The sequence below is a fragment of the Podarcis filfolensis genome, assembly GCF_964270895.1.
Source record: "Podarcis filfolensis genome assembly, chromosome: 16".
Taxonomy (NCBI): domain Eukaryota; kingdom Metazoa; phylum Chordata; class Lepidosauria; order Squamata; family Lacertidae; genus Podarcis; species Podarcis filfolensis.
Window position 1 is genome coordinate 28,316,581 of NC_139620.1, and position 24,877 is coordinate 28,341,457.

At 42.9% G+C, this 24,877-nt stretch overlaps 1 protein-coding gene across 1 annotated transcript in view; it reads left to right on the plus strand.

The window, feature by feature from the left end:
- Positions 1–2,817: 2,817 nt before the first annotated feature.
- PI4KA (phosphatidylinositol 4-kinase alpha) overlaps positions 2,818–24,877 on the plus strand; it is a 99,779-nt gene continuing 77,719 nt past the window's right edge. Inside the window, exons 1-9 of the mRNA XM_083589660.1 lie at positions 2,818–3,340; positions 12,810–12,926; positions 14,187–14,280; positions 15,498–15,586; positions 16,915–16,987; positions 18,663–18,922; positions 20,405–20,471; positions 23,446–23,594; positions 24,240–24,305. Coding sequence (XP_083445786.1) covers positions 3,173–3,340; positions 12,810–12,926; positions 14,187–14,280; positions 15,498–15,586; positions 16,915–16,987; positions 18,663–18,922; positions 20,405–20,471; positions 23,446–23,594; positions 24,240–24,305 — 1,083 coding nt within the window. The 5' untranslated portion in view covers positions 2,818–3,172. The remainder of the gene's footprint in view (positions 3,341–12,809; positions 12,927–14,186; positions 14,281–15,497; positions 15,587–16,914; positions 16,988–18,662; positions 18,923–20,404; positions 20,472–23,445; positions 23,595–24,239; positions 24,306–24,877) is intronic.

Below are 24,877 nucleotides of genomic sequence, written 5' to 3' on the forward strand. Positions count from 1 at the left end.
TTCATCAGTATGCGGATGATACCCAGCTCTACCTCTCTTTTAAATCAGAACCAGTGAGGGCGGTGAAGGTCCTGTGTGAGTGTCTGGAAGCGGTTGGAGGATGGATGGCGGCTAACAGATTGAGGTTGAATCCTGACAAGACAGAAGTACTGTTTTTGGGGGACAGGAGGCGGGCAGGTGTGGAGGATTCCCTGGTCCTGAATGGGGTAACTGTGCCCCTGAAGGACCAGGTGCGCAGCCTGGGAGTCATTTTGGACTCACAGCTGTCCATGGAGGCACAGGTCAAATCTGTGTCCAGGGCAGCTGTTTACCAGCTCCATCTGGTACGTAGGCTGAGACCCTATCTGCCTGCGGACTGTCTCGCCAGAGTGGTGCATGCTCTGGTTATCTCCCGCTTGGACTACTGCAATGCACTCTACGTGGGGCTACCTTTGAAGGTGACTCGGAAACTACAACTAATCCAGAATGCGGCAGCTAGACTGGTGACTGGGAGCGGCCGCCGAGACCATATAACACCGGTCTTGAAAGACCTACATTGGCTCCCAGTACGTTTCCGAGCACAATTCAAAGTGTTGGTGCTGACCTTGAAAGCCCTAAACGGCCTCGGCCCAGTATACCTGAAGGAGCGTCTCCACCCCCATCATTCTGCCCGGACGCTGAGGTCCAGCGCCGAGGGCCTTCTGGCGGTTCCCTCATTGTGAGAAGCAAAGCTACAGGGAACCAGGCAGAGGGCCTTCTCGGTAGTGACGCCCGCCCTGTGGAACGCCCTTCCAGCAGATGTCAAAGCGATAAACAACTACCTGACATTCAGAAGACATCTTAAGGCAGCCCTGTTCAGGGAAGTTTTTAACGTGTGATATTTTACCGTATTTTTGGTTTTTATGGAAGCCGCCCAGAGTGGCTGGGGAGGCCCAGCCAGATGGGCGGGGTATAAATAATAAATTATTATTATTATCTAATAATCCGGGATAGCAGCGGGAAACGGCACTGGAATAAGGGAATATCCCGCAAAAAGTGGGCTCACCCAAGGAGCCACCTTAACTCTCAGCCCAACCTACCCGGCAATGCTGTTGGGAGGACAAAGCGACTCGCAAGCCTACCTCGCAGGTTTGTTGTTCTGAGGGTAAGAAAACACGGGGAGGCGTGTGAACACTATGAATGTTTTCTTTTGCTCCTTGGGGGCGGGGCGGGGTATAAACCTGGTTAATAAAATGTCAATAGTTCATCCTAAGGAGGGAAAAAAAAGAGAAAAAGCTGCTTTCTGTTAGCTCCTTTCCCCGGCACTCACTCACTCACCAGCAGCGGCGGCCCCCGCTCTTCGCCTTCTCGCTTCCCGTCACGAGCCGAGTCTGCTTCCTCTCCTTCTTTCCTCAGGCAGGTCAGGCGGGCCGAACCACTTCTCCACCTAAGGCGGGGGAGCAGGCCTTAGAAGAGAGAAGAAAATGGGAGGGGCGAAACAAGATGAACGCGGTCGGACTGAACCAACCAACCACTTTGAGAGAGGGGGTTTTTTTGAAAGAAAATAACACAAAATAGTAATTTCAAGGCTTTTTGATCCTCGGGAAGAACAGCTCACGGTGGGCGGAAGCAGACGTTGGATTTGGTGAAAGTAGAAGTGGTCAACACGGTTTGGGCACATAAACACAGTCTAGCCTGAGTTAGTTGGTTGAGTCTCTGTCTTTTTTTTTAAGGTCAGGATTCCAGGAATGAAGCCGCTGCGGGCGCCGCCATGTTTGTCACGTGCCGTAGACATACACGCCTTGCTTTTAGACTTTAATAAGAGGGGTGGTGGATGGGGATAGGAAAAAGACTTATCTGTGGGATGGAGTGTAGGTATGTTTGAACATTTTTACGAATTGTATAAAATGCATGTTTGTATATTTGCAATATGTGTGTATTAATGCTGAATTATTTTAACAATAAAAACTTTTCAAAAAATTAAAATAAAAAATAGACTTTAAGGGGGTATACGCAAAATCTTATTTAGAACTCCCCCGACAAATTTAATTCAGCGCTGCAGCTGAGCAGACATGGTTAGGATCGGACTGTAAAGTACCGGGCAACTCTAACAAACATAGCTGTCAACTTGTCCCTTTTCTTGCGAGGAATCCTATTCGGAATAAGGGAATTTCCCTTAAAAAAAGGAAAACGTTGACAGCTATACTAACAAATTTCTTACGGCATTGGTTACAACAATCCATGTTTTGGGCAGTCAACGAAAGTTTATGGCGTAATAAATTGGTTGCATCTTTGCTGGGTCTGCTTATGGGCCATTGTAATGGTTTTGCTGTAATGTATTTCTCTCTCCCTTTTTTACATTTATGTTGCATGCCTTTGACTCTTAATTTCTTTTGTAACTTGAGGACTCCTTTGAGGTGATCCGACTCACAAGTCAAATAAATAATATTTATAATTAAGAACGGAAGGTGCCACAACACTCGCTTCTTTCTGCAACAGAGCCCAGATACTACAGCTCCCATCAACCTTAACCATTGGACTAAACTGGCTGGGGCTGAGGTCCATGAACAGGCACATTATGGTAAAAGAAACACAACCCTGCTCGGATTATTTATATTTATTTGTTATTTATTTCATAAAAATTACACACCGCTTGGTTGTAAAACAACAACCTCAAAGCAGTTTACAAAAAGATAAAACCGTAAGATCAGGGGGGAGGGAATGTAGGATACCTTAAAGCATGCCATGCTAAAACAGATTAAACTTTACATCTCCATTTCGAAACCTAAAACACGCCAAAAGTCGCTCGCTTTTCCCTTTTATTTATTTAAACCACTAGTTCAGCTTCGTGCGCCACTCTACCCTCTAAGCCGCTTACGTCTCTCTATGTGCAAGGTTAGTACATTACTGGACCTCGGGAGCAGCCCACTTAGCGCCTCCTATTCCTCGCCCCCAGCAGCTGCTGAACTACAACTCCCATCAGCCCCATCCAGCACAGCCCTCGCCAAAGGAGAAGAAAGGCAGCGAAGGCTGCCGGGAGCTGTAGTTCAGCCGGGGCTGCTTCGCGGTGGCCGGCGCCGTTCTCGCGAGAAGTCCGACGCGAAGCCGGGCTGCCGGTTGCTGCTGGAGAAGAAGGGAAGGGATGAGGGGAGGGGCCCACAGGCGCGCGAGAGGCCGCGAGTGACACTCTCGCTGTGAGGAGGCTCCTCGCAAGATGTCGGCTCTGGCCGTGGCGACGGCGGCGGCTGCCACCGCGGCGGCCGTGACCGCGGCGCGCTCGGAGAAGCCCAGCAGCCCGGGCTCGTCGAGGGGCTTCTACTTCAACACGGTGCTGTCTCTCGCCCGCTCGCTGGCCGTGCAGAGACCCGCTCCGCTCGAGAAGGTGAGGGAAGGAGGCGCTGCCCGAGGCGACTGCCCGCTGCTCCCAGTTACCTCAGGGGTGGGGTGGGGGGTCTCGTTTACGTCACCGCGTACGGCGTAGGGGCGGGGGCGGGTCTGCGCTTCGCTCCTTGGACGACTTGCTTACGTTATCTCGTTTCATTCCGTCATATTTGATTTGCAAAACAACCACTGCAACAGAAAGTGCAACCCCTTTAATAATAATAATCAGCCCTTTAATAATAATAATCAGTGCTAATAATAATCAATGTTTAGGGCTACTCTCATTCCCCCCCCCCAATTTTTTTATTGATTTTCACAAAGTTATAGACACACAAACAAATAAACGAACATAAATCACAACCTTATTAAAACTAATCTTATTAACATTGTTAAGTGACTTCCTCGTATCCCCCTAGTTGAATTTCATTGCATATCCTTTTAACGGTTTTCCAAATCAAAATTCTTATAAACTTAACTTAATCACTTAACATCTTTCTTTCTTACCAATTCAGCATTAAACATATTAATTCATCATATTACATATTTAAATCCTAAGCCTATCTGGTAATTGCAAGCTTTTTCCAATTAATTTAACTTAATATATTTAATTAAGTAATCATTAAATTTCGTTCATTGTTCTCTGAAAAATCCATCATCTTCATCTGCCATTCTTCCACAGTTGGTACTTCTTGCGAGGGCTACTCTCATTTTGACTCAAAGAAAAATACCATTTTATAGTTCAAATCTGGAAAAGTAAATACAGTAAATGGGCAAAAATACAAAGATTCACAAAATGTTTAGGGGTTTGTGTACCCCTGCGTCCCTCCAGAAAAAAAAGCACTGATAAAAATAATAATTCCAAGACATACCTAAAGAATTGCCTCAAGTTTCCTAGACCCCGGATCTGGGTAGGCTTAAGCCTTAAGTAAGGACCTTTCCTGGCCGAAAAGAGGGCAGTTGAAGAAAAAGGTGCCTGATTCGGATTAAGTTGATGGATTATTATGCCAAAATGGCAAAAAAAAAAAAAAAAAGATGGAAGAATCAGAAATCAGGAAGACCAACGTTTTAATAAGGCATGGGGGGGAATTTATAATTTATCTTTTAAAAATCATTGCAAACAGTTAAAATCCTTATTAGGATTGGAATAACACTTGTAGTTCAATGGTGAATTTTAGATAAAAGATTTGGATGTGGGAGGAAATGACTAACAGTGGGGGACCCACAAAGGGGAGGAGGGAAGTCCAGGAGATTCTGTTGGAATTTCTATGATGTATGTTGGATACGTGATTCTAAAACTTTAATTCGAAAAACCAAATAAGTAAATTTATTAAATTAAGAAAAGGTTCCTGCTTGGTCTCCGTAGGCCAAAGGGCTTTGGATAAATGGCCAGCTGCAGGGGTGACAACTTGAACGAAATGTTGGGGCTCCCAGGTAAAGCCCTTGCCCCACATAATGGATCGATGGCAATGCCCATCAACTTTGGGAAGGGGGTGAGGATTGGCTCCTACGGCCAGCTGGGCTCTTACAAATGTGGAAACAGGTATTATGTGGCACCTGTGGTGGGGGCCGGCTCACAAGGCAAGGTGAGGTGACTGCCTCAGGTGGCAGGATCTGTAGGGGCAGCAGATCCTGATGTCTGTTGCTCTTCATGTAGGTCTTCACTCACCCCTTTTCCCCTGGTGGGGAGTGGGGCCACCATTTTGTGGTTTGCCTCATGCCAAAATGTCTTTGGTTGCCTGCTTGTGGTGGTGCCAGTTCTGCCTCCAATTGAGGCAGATCTCTCTCTTTTAAAACATTATTTAAGCTTTTCAGGTTTCTACGTTTCACTCATTTTACAATCATTTTAACATTTCAAAACTTGACTTCCGTCCCCCTCTTTCTGCAGTTCCTTAAATTTATTTTTAATATCATCTGCATATCCAAATTAACTTACCATATTTTTCCGTGTATAAGACTAGGTTTCCCCCCTAAAAAATAATGTCAAAAATCAGGGAAGCGTCTTATACACAGATATATTTCCCCCCATTTTCTTAAATCTGAGTCCCCCAAATTAGGGGGCGTCTTATACATGGGGGCGTCTTATAGACGGAAAAATACGACAATTTGCTCATTTATTCATCTACTTTAAATATATTATTCTCATAATAATAATATATTATTATTAAATATATTATTCTGCAATAATAAGGCAGGTTGAGTGGGCACATGTGATCTCGTAGGTAAATTGGTCCCAGTTTGTTAAGCTTGTGCACTGGTTTTCTCTGGAAGTACAGCTGGATATCTCAGGGGAGGTGATGGTGGAAGAGGATGATTTCTTCACCATCTACCACAAGGATTGTCTGGTCTAGGAAAGTTGTTATTCTTTTACCGTTTAGCATTTTCCACTAGGATTCCCTGGACAGGATGATTCTTCTCATTTTAAACATAATTTCAAAATCATAACCCCAAGAACTGCCACTCCTTGTTGTGAATGGGGATGGAGAAATAAAACAGTGATAATTCTGAAATGGTGATAAGGAAGATGATAATATCAAGATACTTATTGTGATATTTTACTATCAGCGATGTAAGAATAATCCTGAGATGCGGTAATCCTTTGGCAAATGGTGATGGTGAAATGTAACAGTGATCATCCTGAAGATAATAATTACCATATTTTTTGCTCTATAAGACTCACTTTTTCCCTCCTGAAAAGTAAGGGGAAATGTGTGTGCGTCTTATGGAGCGAATGCAGGCTGCGCAGCTATCCCAGAAGCCAGAACAGCAAGAGGGATCGCTGCTTTCGCCGCACAGCTATCCCTCTTGCTGTTCTGGCTTCTGAGATTCAGAATATTTTTTTTTTCTTGTTTTCCTCTTCCCAAAACTAGGTGCGTCTTATGGTCTGGTGCGTCTTATAGAGCGAAAAATACGGTAGTTTACTACTACTATTTCTTCACTATTTGTCGCTGGGATTGTGTTCCTTGTAGCAAATGTTTATGATGAAATATGGTAGTGATAATAACCCTGAAGTAATAATGTGCCCATTCAATCACCACTGGGATTGCTGGGTCTCAGGATTCTTGTTCTTATTTTTGATTTTATATATATTAAAAAATAACCCTGAGATTTAGTGATCCAATTGGTAAATAGTGATGGTGAAATATAATAGTAGCAATCCTGAAATCAGGTGGTTTTTGTGGTGATGGTGAAATCGTTACAATATTACAAATACTAATCTTGAGGCCTGACAATTCCTGTAGTTAACGATGATGGGGAAAATTATAATATTGATTTTGTATTGTGACTGTACAGTCAAACCTCTGGTTGCGTTCGCTTCATGTTGTGGATTTTCAGGTTGCGAATGGGGCAAACCTGGAAGTATATACTTCCGAGTTTCACCACACACGCAGAAGCGATCTGCGGCACTCTACTTACAGACTTTTCAGGGTGCAAACGGCACCCCGAAACGGATTGTGTTCATAAGTAGAGGTACTGCTGTACTTTCCTTTTATGTCAATTGCTCTGGAATTTTTTTACTGCAGGGTAGTGTAGAAGTAAAAGTAATATACAAATCCCCAAGACCTTGTGGTAAATGATGATAGTAAAATAAATAATATTAAATTTCACCATCATCACTGTCCGTTGGAATTGTTAGGTTAGGGAAAATAATAATAATAATAGTAATAAAATTTTATTTATACCCAACCCTCCCCAGCTGGAGCCAGGCTCAGAGCAGCTGACATCATATAAATAATACAATATACATAAAAAACCAGCAATCAGTCGATTAAAATGCATCCCAAAATTAATTCAAATGAATTAAAATTAAAGTTAAAACTGAACAAATGACAATCCTCAGGTTAAAACTGAAAGTGGTTAATACTCGCCAGGACCAACTGTTTCCACTGATATTATAAGGACCTGTGAGCGGGCTGGGAAACCTTTGTGCTTGTTCTTAGACAAAGAGAAAATGAGTCAGACTGAACCCTGACCAAAGGATAGTCGTCTGACACATATTAACAACTCTCTTAATTGTCTGACTGTCAGTCTTTGGGCTGTCAAAACTCATGCACAAGAGGGTGGTACTGGCATACTCAACTATTATTATTTTTTGAGGGGGGTGATGACTGAGCATGTTCAGTGGGTGTGGAATTCAGGCTGATTATTGGGAGAATGGAAAACAGTACTTCTACATTTAAAGCAGTCTCATTCCCACTTTAAACAGACAGGGCTTCTCCTAAAGCAGGGGTCAGCAAACTTTTTCAGCAAGGGGCCGGTCCACTGTCCCTCAGACCTTGTGGGGGGCCAGACTCCTGGTATATTTTGAAAAAAACAAATGAACAAATTCCTATGCTCCACAAATAACCCAGAGATGCATTTTAAATAAAAGGACACATTCTACTCATGCAAAAACACCAGGCAGGCCCCACAAATAACCCAGAGATGCATTTTAAAGAAAAGGACACATTCTACTCATGTAGAAACACGCTGATTCCCAGACCATCTTCAGGCTGGATTTAGAAGGCAATTGGGCCGGATCCGGCCCCCGGGCCTTAGTTTGCCTACCCATGGGCTAAGCAGTGGTTTCAGGTGTAAGGTATTTTAGATAGTACCTCTGAACCGTAATAGCCATTCAACACAGTTCTTGAAACAGTTCAAGAACTTGAATAAAACCATGCTTAAGGAAACATAACTATTGTGGTGTTTGAATTGGCAGAGACAGCATGAGAAACCATGATTTGACGTGGGTTTGCACTTCATGGTTTGTGCAAATTGTTTTGCTATGGTGTTTGAATTGATAAACTATAGCTATGGCTATCACTGCCTCCGGAAGTGGCTGCTCCTAGGGACTGAAGTGATGAGCAGAAGGAGAATAAAAGCAGACAGCTCAAAATGACGGTGTGCCTAGAAGTTTGGAAATCATGTGTTAGATTCTCGCTGGTGGTTGGTGAGTTTTTAGTGGGATGAACTGAGCGTGCCTGTAAGTGTATGAGGATAAAAGTAGTGGAGTCTTGATAAAGCTGTATCAGGAAACAAACAAGGCACATAAATCCAAAAATTGTTTTGTTATTTTTTAAAAACTGTTCTGTAGGTAATTGAATGGTCTACCTTTTGATTACAGCTTTTTAGTAGTTTTGCATAGCTTGGCAAATTAATGATATATGAAAGTGGAAGGACTTTTATTATAAGATTTTCTTTACAAAATATGAAATTTATGGGAAGTTGTTTAACATATATGTTTGTTATGAGGATCACTGAATTGGTTTGAACACCCAACATCAACATGTTTTTCTCTTCTATGTTTAACACAGGGCAACATCAAAAGGGGTAGTGGTTTAGCATGAAGTTAGATATGCAGCATATACAATAGGTATGTCTGACCAGTCAGGTACGAGCTGATTTCCTTGTTTGTTTTGTTTTAGTGTTAAACAAAACAAAAACCCTGAACAATTTGACATTGTTCAGAGCTCCGTAATTTGTTATGTGCAGATCTATTAGGTAAGGGCAGGCTTACTGGAATCAGATCATGGGTCCTGTTTGGGGGGTTGTGTGTGCTCTAAACCCCAGAATAATCATGGCTAACTGTTACAAACATATTATGAATCATTAAGGATGTGTGATGAATCGGCATATAACGTTTGTGGAAGGCTCTTTTTCTAATCAATTTAATATGAGAATTTTAGAAAGAAGTACCTTCAGGTGCAAAACCCTGGCGAGACTAATTTTAGTTTGGGAGAGTAGTAATCAAGGAAGACACTTAGTACTCTTATGTAACAATACTGAAACTACGATTCCTTTTAGAACTTGCAATATAATCCATTTGCCTACTTACCATTACAAACAAGTGGATTATATTGCAATGTTGTAGATCGGGGTGGAGAACCTGTGGCTCTTCAGATATGGACGGAATAGAACTTGCATCATCCCCGATGTGCTGGCTGGAGGAGAATTGGAATCGAATATCTCCAGGGCCACAGGTCCCCCCCCACTCCTCTCGTAGCTGAAGTTAACATATGCAGTGCATGCCTGTGTATGTTCACTCAGAAGTAAGCCCTGCTGAATTGAGTGGCTCTTTCTTCCAAGTAGATTAAATCGGATTGCAATTTATGGCAGTCCTGCTTATGTCCCATTGAAATCATTGTGGCAAGTTAGTCACGACAAGCTTAAATCCCATTGAAATCAATGGGACTAACTTTGGCTGCAATCCTGTGCCCTCTCACCTGCGAATAAGCTCCATTGAATTCAGTGGTACTTCTGAGTAAATATGCATAAAATTGCACTGTAACTTATTCTGGATCCAACATGCTGGATTCTGTTCAATTCTTATTTCCAAATAAGTTTCTCATTTTTATTCATTCATTTATTGCATTTACAGTGGTACCTCGGGTTAAGTACTTAATTCGTTCTGGAGGTCCGTTCTTAACCTGAATCTGTTCTTAACCTGAAGCACCACTTTAGCTAATGGGGCCTCCTGCTGCTGCTGCGCCGCCGGAGCCCGATTTCTGTTCTTATCCTGAAGCAAAGTTCTTAACCTGAAGCACTATTTCTGGGTTAGCGGAGTGTGTAACCTGAAGCGTCTGTAACCTGAAGCGTATGTAACCCAAGGTACCACTTTATGACGAATCCGTTAGATAAAGAATTCAGACTGCAGAATAGCTATTCAGACTGCAGAATAGCACTATTTCTGGGTTAGCGGAGTCTGTAACCTGAAGCGGATGTAACCCAAGGTACCACTGTATATCCCACCTTTTTTCTCAAGGTGGTTCTATGGTTCTCCTGCTCCTCATTTAATCTTCACAACAACCCTGTGAGGACAGGTAGGCTAGGCTGAGAGGCCCGAGGTCACCCTGTGAGCTTCACGACTGAGTGGGGTTTTGAACCCTGGTCTCCCAGGTCCATGTCCAACACTAATTACTATGCCACACTGGCTCTCGGGAGAAATTAGGGCTGCAATCCTCTACACATATCATGCCTGGTAGTAAGCTAGGTCAGTAAGCCTGAACACGATGTGGTTTATCTCCAAGTAAACATGCATAGGATTGTATTGCTAGTCACTTGATTTTTTTTTTTAACTGATCACATTTTATGCTCTTTTTTTAATGCTACTGGGCTTTTGAGAATACTTCCTTTTTGTGCACCATGCGACGCCAATCACACACACAAATTGTTTTGAACACTGGGTGAGAACGAACACAGATTTTAATGCTTAAATTTGGCAGGTTTATCTGCTGTTTAATTGTGAAGATTTAAATCCATCAGGCACACCTTATTGGGAAACATTGTGTGCTTTAGCAATAGCCATGAGCATGTAGAATGTGTTGGCTCAGCAATACCAGTATCTCTGCATGGTCAAGAACAGTTTCTGCCTACAAAACCGAGCCATGGCTGAACCATGTAATTCTTACAAACACACACAAGTACTTTATGGATCCTAAAAAGCTACTAATAGAATAAGACTCTATGCATTTTTCTGGGAGTAAGCATCAGTGAACACAGTCGGACTTACTTCTGAGTAGGCATGCCTAGGATTGCATTGTTAGTTTGTTTAGAGGTGGGCGCTTCTGTCCAAGATGGGTAGTTGGTCCTATTGCATGAACAAAACAGCTTTTTGGGGGGTCTGAAAGCTGTTCAGTATTGTAGACTAAAATAAAATAACAGTCACAGATAGGTAGCCGTGTTGGTCTGCCATAGTCAAAACAAAAAAATTTTTTTTCCTTCCAGTAGCACCTTAAAGACCAACTAAGTTAGTTCTTGGTATGAGCTTTCATGTGCATGCACACTTCTTCAGATACACTGAAACAGAAGTTGCCAGATCCTTCTATATAGTGAGAAGGTGGGGAGGGGTATTACTCAGAAGGGTGGTGGGAATGGGTGATTGGCAGATAGCTGTGATGAGCCTGTTGACGACTCTTAACGACTGCAATAGGTCTTACAGGAAAAAGCAAGGGGTGAGAAGGTGAAAAATGGCTTTGTCATGTATAATGAGATAAGAATCCAATGTCTTTGTTCAGACCAGGTCTCTCCATGGTTTTAAGTTTGGTAATGAGTTGCAATATTGGACAAACAGGCCAAACCTTACGCCAAAGAATAAACGGACATAAATCGGACATCAAGAATCACAAGACAGAGAAACCAGTAGGAGAACACTTCAATCTCCCAGGACATTCTATACAAGATCTCAAAGTAGCTGTATTACTACAAAGGAATTTCAGAAATGGACTGGAAAGAGAAGCTGCTGAATTGCAACTCATTACCAAACTTAAAACCATGGAGAGACCTGGTCTGAACAAAGACATTGGATTCTTATCTCATTATACATGACAAAGCCATTTTTCACCTTCTCACCCCTCGCTTTTTCCTGTAAGACCTATTGCAGTCGTTAAGAGTCGTCAACAGGCTCATCACAGCTATCTGCCAATCACCCATTCCCACCACCCTTCTGAGTAATACCCCTCCCCACCTTCTCACTATATAGAAGGATCTGGCAACTTCTGTTTCAGTGTATCTGAAGAAGTGTGCATGCACACAAAAGCTCATACCAAGAACTAACTTAGTTGGTCTTTAAGGTGCTACTGGAAGGGAAAAAATTTTTTTTGTTTTAAAATAAAATAAGTAAATGTTGCTGTAGAGAGCTAAAGTGGGGGAAAGGAAAGAGATGGATGCAGCTGCCTGGAGACAAATTATTTCCACCTTGTTGTTTGTTTTCCCCCTGTGTGCTTGCATTTCACTTCGCCAAACCCTCCTTAACGTCATTCTCCTCCCATCTGTCTTTCTGATACCCATCTGTTTAATCATTTAATTGTTTGATACTACCCAACAGCCTGTGAAACTGCCCATGTTTGGAACCCTGCTTTATTGAGTTGGGGGCCTCTTTGTTGGTGATGTCCAGGCTCTGAACTCCTCCTTTTGGGAGGCTCATTTGTGCACCCACCCACTCACTCACCCACCCACCCACTGCTGTTCACCATTAGCCACCAAGGCAAGTCCCTGTTGTTCAGGCTATGTTGATCTTGTGCTCCATACTGCTACCTCTTCTGCTGGTTACCTAATGCTTCTGCTTATTTATTACTTAAAAGATACGTTAAACCACCTTTCAGGGCACATGCCTTCACAAGGAGACGTGTAAGACTCCAAAATGCATTAATATGCAGTTGCCAAACCTGCACATGCACTCAAATCCTAAGACTCATCTCCGTCAGCAGGAGTATTTGGGCATGGTTACTTCCACCCACAACTTTTAAATGGACTCATGGCTTAAAAGGACACCATTTTGTTCCTGTGGAATGGGTGGTGAGATGATTGTGCTACTGATATTTGCAAATGGCTTGCTGAGCTTTAGCATAGTGGTATGGAAGGGGCTTCGAGCTTTAGATGAAAATGTCTGGGTCTTTTTTAATCCTTAACGTGTACTGTTTTTGCTTGCGGATGTTTGGGAAAGTATGACTTTTTAACAATAGATATTTTCACATCCTCTGTTTTGCTTCTTATAGGTACAGAAACTACTCTGCATGTGCCCAGTTGACATCCATGGGATCTTTCAGCTGGATGAGCGCCGCAGAGATGCTGTGATTGCTTTGGGAATTTTTCTAATCGAGTCTGACTTGCAGGTACAATATGCTTCTTACTCTAAAATATGTTTGTTTACTTGACGGGATTTATAATCTGCCAGTTCAACAGCTTCCAAAAAGTTTTAAATCCTCGTAAAACTAAATAAACAACCAACCCTGTAATATAAAAGAGTAGCATAAAAGCAATATACTGAAGTTTAAAGAGCCTGGTAAAACAAAACTATCTTCTTGGTCAGGGGTCAGGATCCTTTTTCAGCCTTGGGCTGGTCCACCATCCCTCAGACGACATGGTGGGCCAGACTATAGTTTTTTTGGGGAAAATGAACAAATTCCTATGCCCCGCAAATAACCCAGAGATGCATTTTAAATAAAAGGACACGTTCTACTCATGTAAAAACACGCTGATTCCCGGACTGTCCGCAGGCCGGTTTGAGAAGGCGACTGGGCCACATCCGGCCCCTGGGCCTTAGGTTGCCTACCCCTGTTCTTGGTGCTGAAATCACATCTAGGTAGGTGTTTGGTGGGCCTCCTTGAGAAGTTCTTTCCAGTCAGGGTGCCACCACCAAGTAAGTGCTTTTTCTTTGTAGCTATTCACTGCATCTCAGTTGGTGGGGGCACCCAAAGAAGGGCCTCCATTAAAACTCCTACTGGAATGTTTTAATTTGATCCGTAGCATCAAATTTAGTTAGCGCTTTGGCTTTGAAAGGATATTAAAGCTGTGTGGCAATAAACATAATCAGATGGCTGTTCCTTTTCCTCTGCATGCAATATCTAGTTTCACAATCTTCTTGCCTTTGCCTTCAAAACTTTCCATGGCCTTGTCCCTTTGTATATCCCTGGGCTTATTTCCTGTTGTATCCTTTCCTGTGTGATTCGGCTCCACCACATACTGTTGTCTGAAGATGTCCCACCTTCACTCAGTTCCGCTTGGTGCCTGGTACTAACTACCTCTTTGAATGCCTCCTTGCACCCACGTGCTTTATTTCTGTTAAGTTCCTCCTCAAAGTTTGCCTTTTTCTGGGAGACCTTTGTATCAGTCCCCTAATCCCCATGTCTTATCATAACCAAGGCAAAGTCCATGTAATTGAAATAATCACATCTTCTTCCCCTGTCTATCCACCCCTAAATTACCTGTATTCCTTTACTGTTTGCCTGAGTCTATTTTAGATTGTTGACCTCACCACCTTGGGTCAGGAACTGTCATACCGGATATTTGTAAAGCACCATGTACATAGACGTCACTGTGTTAATTTAGTAAATTAATTCAGATGGTTCTAAAATTTCCTCTTTCCGTTCCAGCATAAAGATACTCTTGTTCCTTATCTTCTCCGGCTGTTAAGGGGCCTTTCCAAAGTCCAATGGATAGAAGAAAGCAATTCACGCAAAAGCAGAGGTGAGGTTTCAGATTCTTGTTGTCAGAATTTGGTCCTTGGTGGCCTTTTTTTTGTAAGTAAATGACTAAGTTTTGTAAGTGCAATCCTATGCATACCTGCTCAGAAATAAATCCCATTGAGTTCAATTAGACTTACTCCCAGGCAGTGTTATTTTGGTAAAAAGATGAGGTAAAAGGTAAAGGTACCCCTGACCATTAGGTCCAGTCGTGGCCGACTCTGGGGTTGCGGCGCTCATCTCGCTTTATTGGCCGAGGGAGCCAGCGTACAGCTTCCGGGTCATGTGGCCAGCACGACTAAGCCGCTTCTGGCGAACCAGAGCAGTGCACGGAAACGGCGTTTACCTTCCCACCAGAGCGGTACCTATTTATCTACTTGCACTTTGACGTGCTTTCGAACTGCTAGGTTGGCAGGAGCAGGACCAAGCAACGGGAGCTCACCCCATTGCGGGGATTTGAACCGCTGTCCTTCTGATCGTCAAGTCCTAGGCTCTGTGGTTTAACCCACAGCGCCACCCGCGTCCCTTGGAAGATGAGGTACTGGTACTCATATTTTGATAAAAGTGCTGTGGGTGCCAGAGTGAAATAGTTGCCATGGGTAGCAAAGAAAAGCAGTAATGGTACTCTGCATAGTGGTACCTCGGGTTACGAATTTAATTCGTTCTGGAGGTCTGTTCTTAATGCGAAACCGTTCTTGACCTGAGGCGCGCTTTCACTAATGGGGCCTCCTGCCGGCGGCGCACGATTTCCGTTTGCATCCTGGGGCAAAGTTTGCAACCTGGAGCAACTACTTCCAGGTTAGCAGAGTTTGTAACCCGAGGTACCACTGTACTGGTGCACACTGTCACAAAAAGAAAGCAGTGCTCCCAGGTAAGTGTGCAAATATGTAGTGGGGATTCTTTTTCAGCCCCACAAGGCATCCAAAGTGGAAAACTAGCACTGTTAACTTATCAGAAGCTGATGCTGCTTTGATATTCTGGTCTATAAGCCATGCTTAAATCATGGTTTCCCATGGGAATATGTAGTTTAATAAATCAAAATATGTTTTTCAAATCTGCTAGCAAGGGCAGGAATGAGGATCGGACACACGGCTAACTCTCAGTCTAGTAAACCATGGTTTGTCTGAACTAGACCTTAAACAATTTGTGACTTGTGATGGATTGCAGTTGTTGTTGCTGTGTGCTAGTCATATTCTTGATGTGTCTTTACCATACTTGTAGGCATGCTTCCGATTCCAGAAAACTTCAGTTTCTGTTTGGTGACTTTGTTGTCAGATGTGGCTTACAGGGATTCTGTTCTGAGAGAACAGGTAAAATTCACCGGGAAAATGGGGCATGCATGCCTTGGGTAGTAAAATATACATTTCCTGTATTAATCATAGTTCCATAACTTGTGTATCAACAGCTTTTTTAAAAAAACAACCCCTGAAAATATTTATTGACTAAGGCAGCATAAGTAATGACATTTGAACAGATATATAAATTATTAAATCATAATCTATGAAACCAGGAGTTGTCTTCCTTCTTTTTCTCTGCCCCCCCCCCCCCCAGCCAGGGAATTAATAGTACAAATCCTTCTAAATGTTCTCATTCTTCAGTGTATTAATTACACGAAAAGCTTATATGGAGCAACTCATAAGAGGGCTTCTAAAATGCGGACAGTTTACCAAACTTTCTCCCTCCTGCTAGCAATTCCTTTAAGTCAGCAGTCTTTTTAGCAGTCTGTTTAGGGAAGTTTTTAATGACTGATGTTTTAATGTATTTTTAATCTTTTGCTAGAAGCCGCCTAGGCTGGCCGGGGAAACCCAGCCAGATGGGTGGGGTATAAACAATAAATATATTATTATATTATATTATATTATATTATATTATATTATATTATATTATATTATATTAATTCTACCATGCTGTGAAAAGTTGCCATGATGCTGATCATTGCAAAGTTCTCAGACCATTACAGACAGTTTTGGTGACTTTACATACATTGATTTCATTGACACAAATGACAAATAGGATCTAGTAGAATCTAGAATCCTATCATAGTAGAGTCAATAAGATCTACTTTTTTGTCCCCTTGTATATCAAGTAGCAATTGATTTCCCATATATGCTAAGGGTGTGAAAGTGTCCCTTATAAGAACCACTTTCAGAAGTGTTCCTTCACATGTTCATGAGCATGGAGAAGGAGGGTGTGCCCAGAGTTCCTTCTTCCAATGTAATGACCCTTGATCCTTTGAAAATGGAGCCTTCATGCACAGGTGTGGGCTTCCCATTCAGACCTGTTGCCAAGTATGCAGAGGTTAAGGTGTGGTAACATTGGTGGGTTGGGCCAGCGGGTACAACCCTGTTCCCTCTCAAAACACATTTGGTTAACGTGTAAAGAGCACCAATAAATTGGGTCTAAAGGAAATCGTTTTGTAAATGGTTATTTCCTATAATTCTGTTGTCTCGGGATATTCTGCGAACTTAATTTTAAATATTAATGCCTCCCCCCAAAAACCTGGCTGAAATTATAGAGTACACTGCTAAAATTCCCACTCTGTCTTAGTGTTGCACCTTTAAGGTGCCATACTCCTGCACTGCAGATTGACATTCATCCCACCTGTAGATTTTAAAAATGCCTGTTTTGATTATTTCAGATTTTAGAGGCAATTTTGCAAGTGATGCAGGTCCTCCTGGGAATGTGCCAGTCCCCAGAAATCCAGGATAAAGGTATTGATAATGTTCCAGTAGGTGCTGCTGTTTTTATTATTACAAATGTAAATTCAATTGTGCACTCTCACTCTCTAGTTACCTTCATGCTGTATGGTATACTTCACGGTGGGCTGGTTTCCCCTGAAACCTGCTCCCTTGAGGCTCCTCAGAACATTTCTGAGTAGAACTTGTGGTCCTTTGTTCTTGCAAATTGAGAGTCTGGTTCATCACAGCACCCTCTTATTGGCTTCTTCCTTTTTTCTGTGTCCAGATTCCTCCCTCTTCCGTCTCTTGGATTTACCACTGTGCACAATTACCGTATTTTTTGCTCTAAAAGACTCACTTTTTCCCTCCTAAAAAGTAAGGGGAAATGTATGTGCATCTTATGGAGCAAATGCAGGCTGCACAGTTATCCCAGAACCCAGAACAGCAAGAGGGATCGCTGCTTTTGCTGCGCAGCGATCCCTCTTGTTGTTCTGGCTTCTGAGATTCAGAATATTTTTTTCTTGTTTTCCTCCTCCAAAAACTAGGTGCATCTTATGGTCTGGTGTGTCTTATAGAGCGAAAAATACGGTAATACAGAAATTACTCCTCCTCTTTCCCTCGATACCATGCTCCTTTATTCACCTCATCAGACTTCCCTTTTGCTCTTAGGAACTGAGGTTGACACATTTCATGGACGATATCACCCCTGACCCTTGGCCATGCTGATTGGGGCAGATAAAAGCTGAACTCCAGCACCAGACTGGAGAAGGCTGATACGTAGGCTCAGTTTAGATGTAACTGGAAACCATGGCTTTCTGTTATGTAAATGAGCAGAGCTGAACCTTGGATTTACATGCCTCCATTCTCTGTCCTTTTTTGTGGAAATGGGAAAAAGATCAGAAGCATCTTCTCTTTGCAGTTCCCTGGAAAAAAAATGTTCCTGTGGCTTGTTCAAAGTCTACTTAGTGCAGGCATAGGCAAACTCGGCCCTCCAGATGTTTTGGGACTACAACTCCCATCATCCCTGTCCGCTGGTCCTGTTAGCTAGGGATGATGGGAGTTGTAGTCCCAAAACATCTGAAGGGCTGAGTTTGCCTATGCCTGACATAGTGAAATCAATTCAGGTTCTGAAAGGGAACCAGACAGGGGGCCTTTTTGGTAGTGGCGCCCTCCCTGTGGAACGGCATCTCTTCAGATGGCAAGGAGATAAAGAATTCCACAACTTTTAGAAGACACCTGAAGGCAGCCCCGTATCGGGAGGTTTTTAACATTTGATGTATTATGTTTTTAGATATTCTGTAAGCCGCCCAGGGTGGCTGGAGAAACCCAGCCAGATGAGCGGGGTATAAATAATAAAGTTGTGGTGATGATGATGATGAAACCCCAGTTTGATTCTGATTTTGCTCTCAGTAAGTAGAATGTAAACAAGCCACAGTACCATAAGTTCAAACGTAACAGAGAACTGTGGTTTGCTTGAAGGCAGAAGCAGATGCTTCTGATTTCCTTGCAGCTGCAAAAGAAGGAGATAAATGGTGGGATTTGAGTCTCCCTGCAACACATTTGCAGAGCAGGAAAAAGAATGGTTTCCAATGATGTCTGAACTGGGACATCATGACGGTAATGGTGTTTAAAAACCAACGTTGCATTTTCCAATTGGAAGAAGCAAACTTTTAGAAGCCAAAGATAAATGGACTACTTTGTTTTCCAGAATATTTATGCAAATACGCTGTGCCATGCCTGATTGGAATTTCACGAGCGTTTGGGCGCTACAGCAACTCGGAAGAGTCTCTCCTATCAAAGCTTTTCCCTAAAGTTACTCCGCATTCCCTCAGAGCCCCACATGAGTTGGATGGTATTCGTCGACGCTCTTTTAATGACTTCCGGTCGATACTTCCACATTCTCTACTGACAGTCTGCCAAGAAGGATCTCTAAAGAGAAAGACCAGCAGCGTATGCAGCATCACACAGGTTAGTTCAGTTGCTTTTGGAATAAAATGAACCTATCACCTCTTTTCTGAACCATGGATTAGTTTTTAGTATACAGGATATCACTGCATTTAGTTTTCTTATTTTGAGGGGCATACAGTCATACTTCGGGTTGCGAATGTGATCCGTGCAGGAGGCACGTTCGCAACCTGCAGCGCCGCGTCTGTGCATGCACGTGACGTAATTCGGCGCATGACGCCATTTTGTCCTTCTGCGCATGCGCGAGCGCCAAAACCCAAAAGTAACCCATTCCAGTACTTCCAGGTTCATTGCTGCCCGCAACCCGAAAACGCACAACCCACAGCGTTTGTAACCCAAGGTATGACTGCAATATGAAACATGGGCCTTGTATTTAGAGAGGGCCCATAACCTATGGAAAGAGCACATGTTTTGCATGCAGAATGTCCCAGGCTCAATTCCTGCCATCTCCAGTTGGGAAAAGATCAGCATGGCAGGTGATGGGAAAGTCTCCCAGCCAGGAGAACCACTGCTAGTCAGGGTTGACAATATTGGGCTAGTTCAGGCATAGGCAAACTTGGCCCTCCAGATGTTTTGGGACTACAATTCCCATCATCCCTGACCACTGGTCCTGTTAGCTAGTGATCATGGGAGTTGTAGTCCCAAAACATCTGGAGGGCCAAGTTTGCCTATGCCTGGGCTAGATGGACAGCTTCCATTATTAGCATCTTCTCCAGAAACAGATGTTTTCATGATCTCAGAAACTCATTGTAAATTCCACCTAGCCTCTCTGTGTTTAAAGAGCTGAGGAAATTAAAGCAGAGATTTATTTATTTATTTATTTATTTATTTATTTATTTGCACCTGGAAGTTTCTGAGGGATGAAACACTTACTATATATCCTGATGGGGTGGGTTTGGCCACAGATTCTAATTACCATTGGGTAGTACAGTCGTACCTTGGTTCTCAAACGCCTTGGTACGCGTATGCTTTGGCTCCCGAACACTGAAAACCCGGAAGTGTTCCGGTTTTCGAATGTTCTTTGGAAGCTAAATGTCTGACACTACTTCTGCGGCTTCTGATTGTGTACAGGAAGCTCCTGCAGCCAATTGGAAGCCGCGCTTTGGTTTTCAAACGGTTCTGGGAGTCGAACGGACTCCCAGAATGGATTAAGTTTGGTTTGACAACCAAAGTACCACTGTGTCTCAGAGCTAATGTTCAGCGTGGAAGTTATATAGACTCTTATAGAGCTGTCTGCAGGGTGAGGAGTGTGGGCTTATCTTTATGGGGTTGTTGTCTTTTTCAAAGAGGGAGTGGAATCTTTGTTTGTATGCAGGCCTGAGATGCTTAGATTTGCTGGAGGTTTTCAAAATCCCATCAGCTTCAAGGAAATTGGGCTATGGCTACTCTTCTGGAAATTTCAATCAGAGTATGTGTGTGGGGTTTTTTTGGATATGAAATGTGACCTCTCCATGACCACATTTTGTGTCCATTGCTACAATTCAGGTCAGTCCTGAACGTGGAATTCCTCCTCCCAGTTCCCCTGGGGGCACTACTGTGCAGTACTTTGAAGGTATGTTTTTGCTTTTCGGTGTAAATTATTTTGATAAGGGGTATAATAAGAGCTATTGATCAATTTATGGTATGACTTAAAACACTTGTCCTGCAATGAACATTCTAGGGGTGATTCCCACCATCGAGGTTAATAAAACAAATGCAAGCAACCAAATAAATTAAATAACACAGCCTAAAAATAAGCAAACAATTGCTAAGAGCAGATCAATGTCAATTGCTCTTAATTAAAGGCCTGAGATAGCAATTCAGACTTTGCTTGGTGTCTGAAAGGTCATGGCAGTGACAGGCCCATTATCTTTGGGAAGAAGAAGACGAAGAAGAAGAAGAGGAGTTTGGATTTGATATCCTGCTTTATCACTACCCTACGGAGTCTCAAAGCGGCTAACATTCTCCTTTCCCTTCCTCCCCCACAACAAACACTCTGTGAGGTGAGTGGGGCTGAGAGACTTCAGAGAAGTGTGACCAGCCCAAGGTCACCCAGCAGCTGCAGGTGGAGGAGCGGAGACTCAAACCCAGTTCACCAGATTACGAGACTACTGCTCTTAACCACTACACCACACTGGCTCTCAGAATTTAGCTATCAAGGTTTCACCTTAGCTCAAGTAGTCATCTTTGAAGGTGGAGAGGCCCAGGGCAGAGCTTCTGCTGAAGATCTTGGCTGATGGACAGGATGGTATGGGGTGGCAGTGTTTGCTGTTGGGAATTTATAAGCAAACCCCACAAGGTGCCTGCACCCAGTTGTGCAGCCTCCCGTTGGGCCGGTGGAGGGCATACATTTGAGGTGTCTGAAACAGCTTGTCCCTCTCTGTATTCAGGAGGAAAGCCAGTGCCTATATATTTAGCGAAGGTGCTCATTAATAATAATAATAATAATAATAATAATAATAATAATAATAATAATTTATTTGTATCCTTCCCTCCCTGGCCAAGGCTGGGCTCAGAGCAGTTAACACCATAAAAAAAAACCCCATAACTTTAAAATAAGCAACCTACATAAAAAAGTAACATTCAACAATCATTAGAGTATAAAATAATAATAATAATATCACCATATAAAAGTTAAACAGAAATCCGCTCAACAGTTACAATAAATAATTTCTAAACTATAATCAATAAAATAACGGCAAGCCACAGTACATAAAATAATACAATACAAATTGAGAAGCAGAGACTAGAGGGTGGAGCAAGGCAGGTGTTTAGACTAACCCTATACACATTTATTTGGGAGTAATCACCTATGAATTCAGCGGGAGTTACTTCCAAGTAAGCATGCATAGACTTAGATTGCACAGCAGCAGTCCAAAGTTTATTTACCTCTAAGGAAGTTTCCTTGAAATCATCAGGACTTCTAAGTACGGAAAGATAGGGTTGGACTGTGAGCTGCTTTTTCTCAGCATTCTTTTGGTTTTAAGGGTAGGCTATAACCTTTTGTTGCTTGCCATGTTTTTAGCTGCAAAGAGCTTTGTTGTACCAGCTAACACGTAATTTAGAAGATTAACCAGACTAATCTTAAAACAAAAACAGGTTGTGTTCAGCTTTGCTAAAATGCCTAATGAGAAAGGAGGGATCTTGAATTTCCTTTTACAGTTGCAAAAGAAAAAAATAAAGTTTCATTGCGAGCGCAGTTTCTCATGCCATGGTGAAAAAACCATACCTGATACCCTTTTTTCTGTGCAGCTATTAAAGATAAATGAACTCTGTGCTCTTTGCATCTATTTACTCCCCCTTTTGTTGTTTCTCTGCATCTCTCTTTCACTTCAGAAAGAAACCCAAGCAAACATAGAATGGCATTAGCCTCTTTAGGTTCGAATACAACCCTCTGTGGATCTCCCCCCCAACTCCCCAATGAAACCCACTGTGGATGCACACTAAACTCTTCCACTGAAGCCAGGGCTGGCTCCAGAGAGTGGCAAAGTTGGGCATTTCCCCAAAGCCAAAAAACATAACAGAGGGCCCACAACCCTTACAGTGTTTCCACTTCCATTTTGCATGGAGTTTCCAAGATGATCATCTGATGCAGAGAAACCACAATTAACGTGTCCTACCTTTTCAAGCTTAGCACCTATCAGCACACACACACAGAGGCTGCTGTGTCTGTGGGGCCCCCCAATTCTGGATTAGAATTGACTAGAAAGGTAAAAGTAAATGACCCCTGGACGGTTAAGTCCAGTCAAAGGCAACTATGGGGCTGCGATGCTCATCTCGCTTTCAGGCCGAGGGAGCTGGCGTTTGCCCACAGACAGCTTTCCAGGTCATGTGGCCATCATGGCTAAACCGCTTCTGGCACAACAGAACACCGTGATGGAAACCAGAGCGCACGAAAATGCCGTTTACCTTCCCGCTGCAGCAGTACCTATTTATCTACTTGCACTGGCGTGCTTTCAAGCTGCTAGGTTGGCAGGAACTGGGGCGGAGCAACGGGAGCTCACTCCGTCGCGGGGATTCGAACTGCTGACCTTTGATCAGCAAGCCCAAGCGGCTCAGTGGTTTAGATCACAGCACCGCCTGCTCCCAATTGACTAGAAACTATGCACTGGTTGAAGGCCAGTAAGTTAGTTTGTTAATACCCCATTACAGCTAGAGATCATGCAGATACTGTCTAGTGTGTTCTTCATCTCATCGTCTTTTCCTTTGTATTCTGAATTTGTTTTGGAATGTGTGTATATATATATATATATAGCATGCATATATGAAATTATTCATTTTTTATTGTTGATGCTTTGATTCAGTCTCTTTGAGGTGTTTTATAGAAAGCTATTCCTGAATGGATATAAATAACATTTCCCCCCAATGAAAATGCTGTAAATCAGTGGAACTAGCATAGCCCTGTGGACTTTTTAGCCTCAAATGTGATTTGTTTTCTGTGTTCTTTTGATGAATGGGCTACAAGACGGCATAGGCAAAGCAGAAATTAAAGAATAACTCCAATGTTTTCTGCCTCTTCTCCCTCCACCTTTAAAAAAAATAAACAGGGTCCTACCTACCTGATGGGAGTGCGTTAGATCCCGATTATTACTTCTCTACAATCAGTTCCAGCTTCTCGGTCTCGCCTCTCTTTAACGGCATCAGCAACAAGGAGTTTAACATTCCACTGGAAATGCTCCGACAGCTGCTGAACATGGTATGTCATGAGGCACTTAGGCCAGCCTTCAGTAGCCTGCTGCCCTCCAAGATGTTTGGGACTACAGGTCCTATGAGCTGTGCTGGCTGGGGCTGATGGGAGCTGTAGTTCGAAACATCTGGAGGTGCCAGGTTGGCAGGTAAAAAGGTAAAGGGACCCCTGACCATTAGGTCCAGTCATGACCGACTCTGGGGTTGGGGCGCTCATCTCGCTTTATTGCCCGAGGGAGCTGACGTACAGCTGCCGGGTCATGTGGCCAGCATGACTAAGCCGCTTCTGGCAAACCAGAACAGCGCACAGAAACGCCATTTACCTTCCCACCGGAGCGGTACCTATTTATCTACTTGCACTTTGACATGCTTTCGAACTGCTAGGTTGGCAGGAGCAGGGAGCGAACCACGGGAGCTCACCCCGTCGCGGGGACTTGAACCGCTGACCTTCTGATCGGCAAGTCCTAGGCTCTGCGGTTTAACCCACAGCGCCACCCGCGTCCCGCCAGGTTGGCAGAGGCTGGTCTAAAAAAATAGCAATGTTGCTGGCATGCCTCTTTGAGCCAGAATGCGCCAGGGCCTAATTTGTGGGTTGAAGAAAGAAACACTTTTAATAACACTGAAAGAATGTCTGGCTTTGTTTTTGTGCATGTAGGTAAAGCAGATTGTTGGGGATTCAGTCCTCCGAAACTTAGATGCCGTTGTCTCTGAGGTTATTGAGGTATGTTAACTTCTTCACCACATTATTATTTTTAAATAACTTAGTTTGCTGCTTGCTATTGTGAATTGGACGGGCCTGGTTCTTAGAGTTTAATCAAAAGCTTAATGCCTACAGAGGATTTTCCACACATATTATTAACAAATATATGGGGGGGGGACTTCTAAAAATTTGAGGTTATCTATAGTATTAGCAATGTAGAAGTAATGTTTGAACTCTATAGATTAGCATAGGTTACATGATTAATTTATGCCTCATTTAATTCTTTTTTAATATATATAAATAGTAAAATCTGTTCAGAATGCAATATATGTGATGGTCATTCATAGGCTTACTTATGTTTCAACGGTATAATTGTTGTAAATTATTTATAGTATCAGCCGGTGCTTTTTTTTTGTGGCGGAACACAGGAGTACACATACCCCTAAACATTTTGTGAATCTTTTCATTTTGTGTACTTTTATCCATTTACTGTATTTACTTTCCCCGATTTGAACCATAAAATGGTGATTTTTCTTGAGTCAAAATGAGAGTACGCCTAAACATTTTTAAAGAAAAAAATCACTGGTATCAGC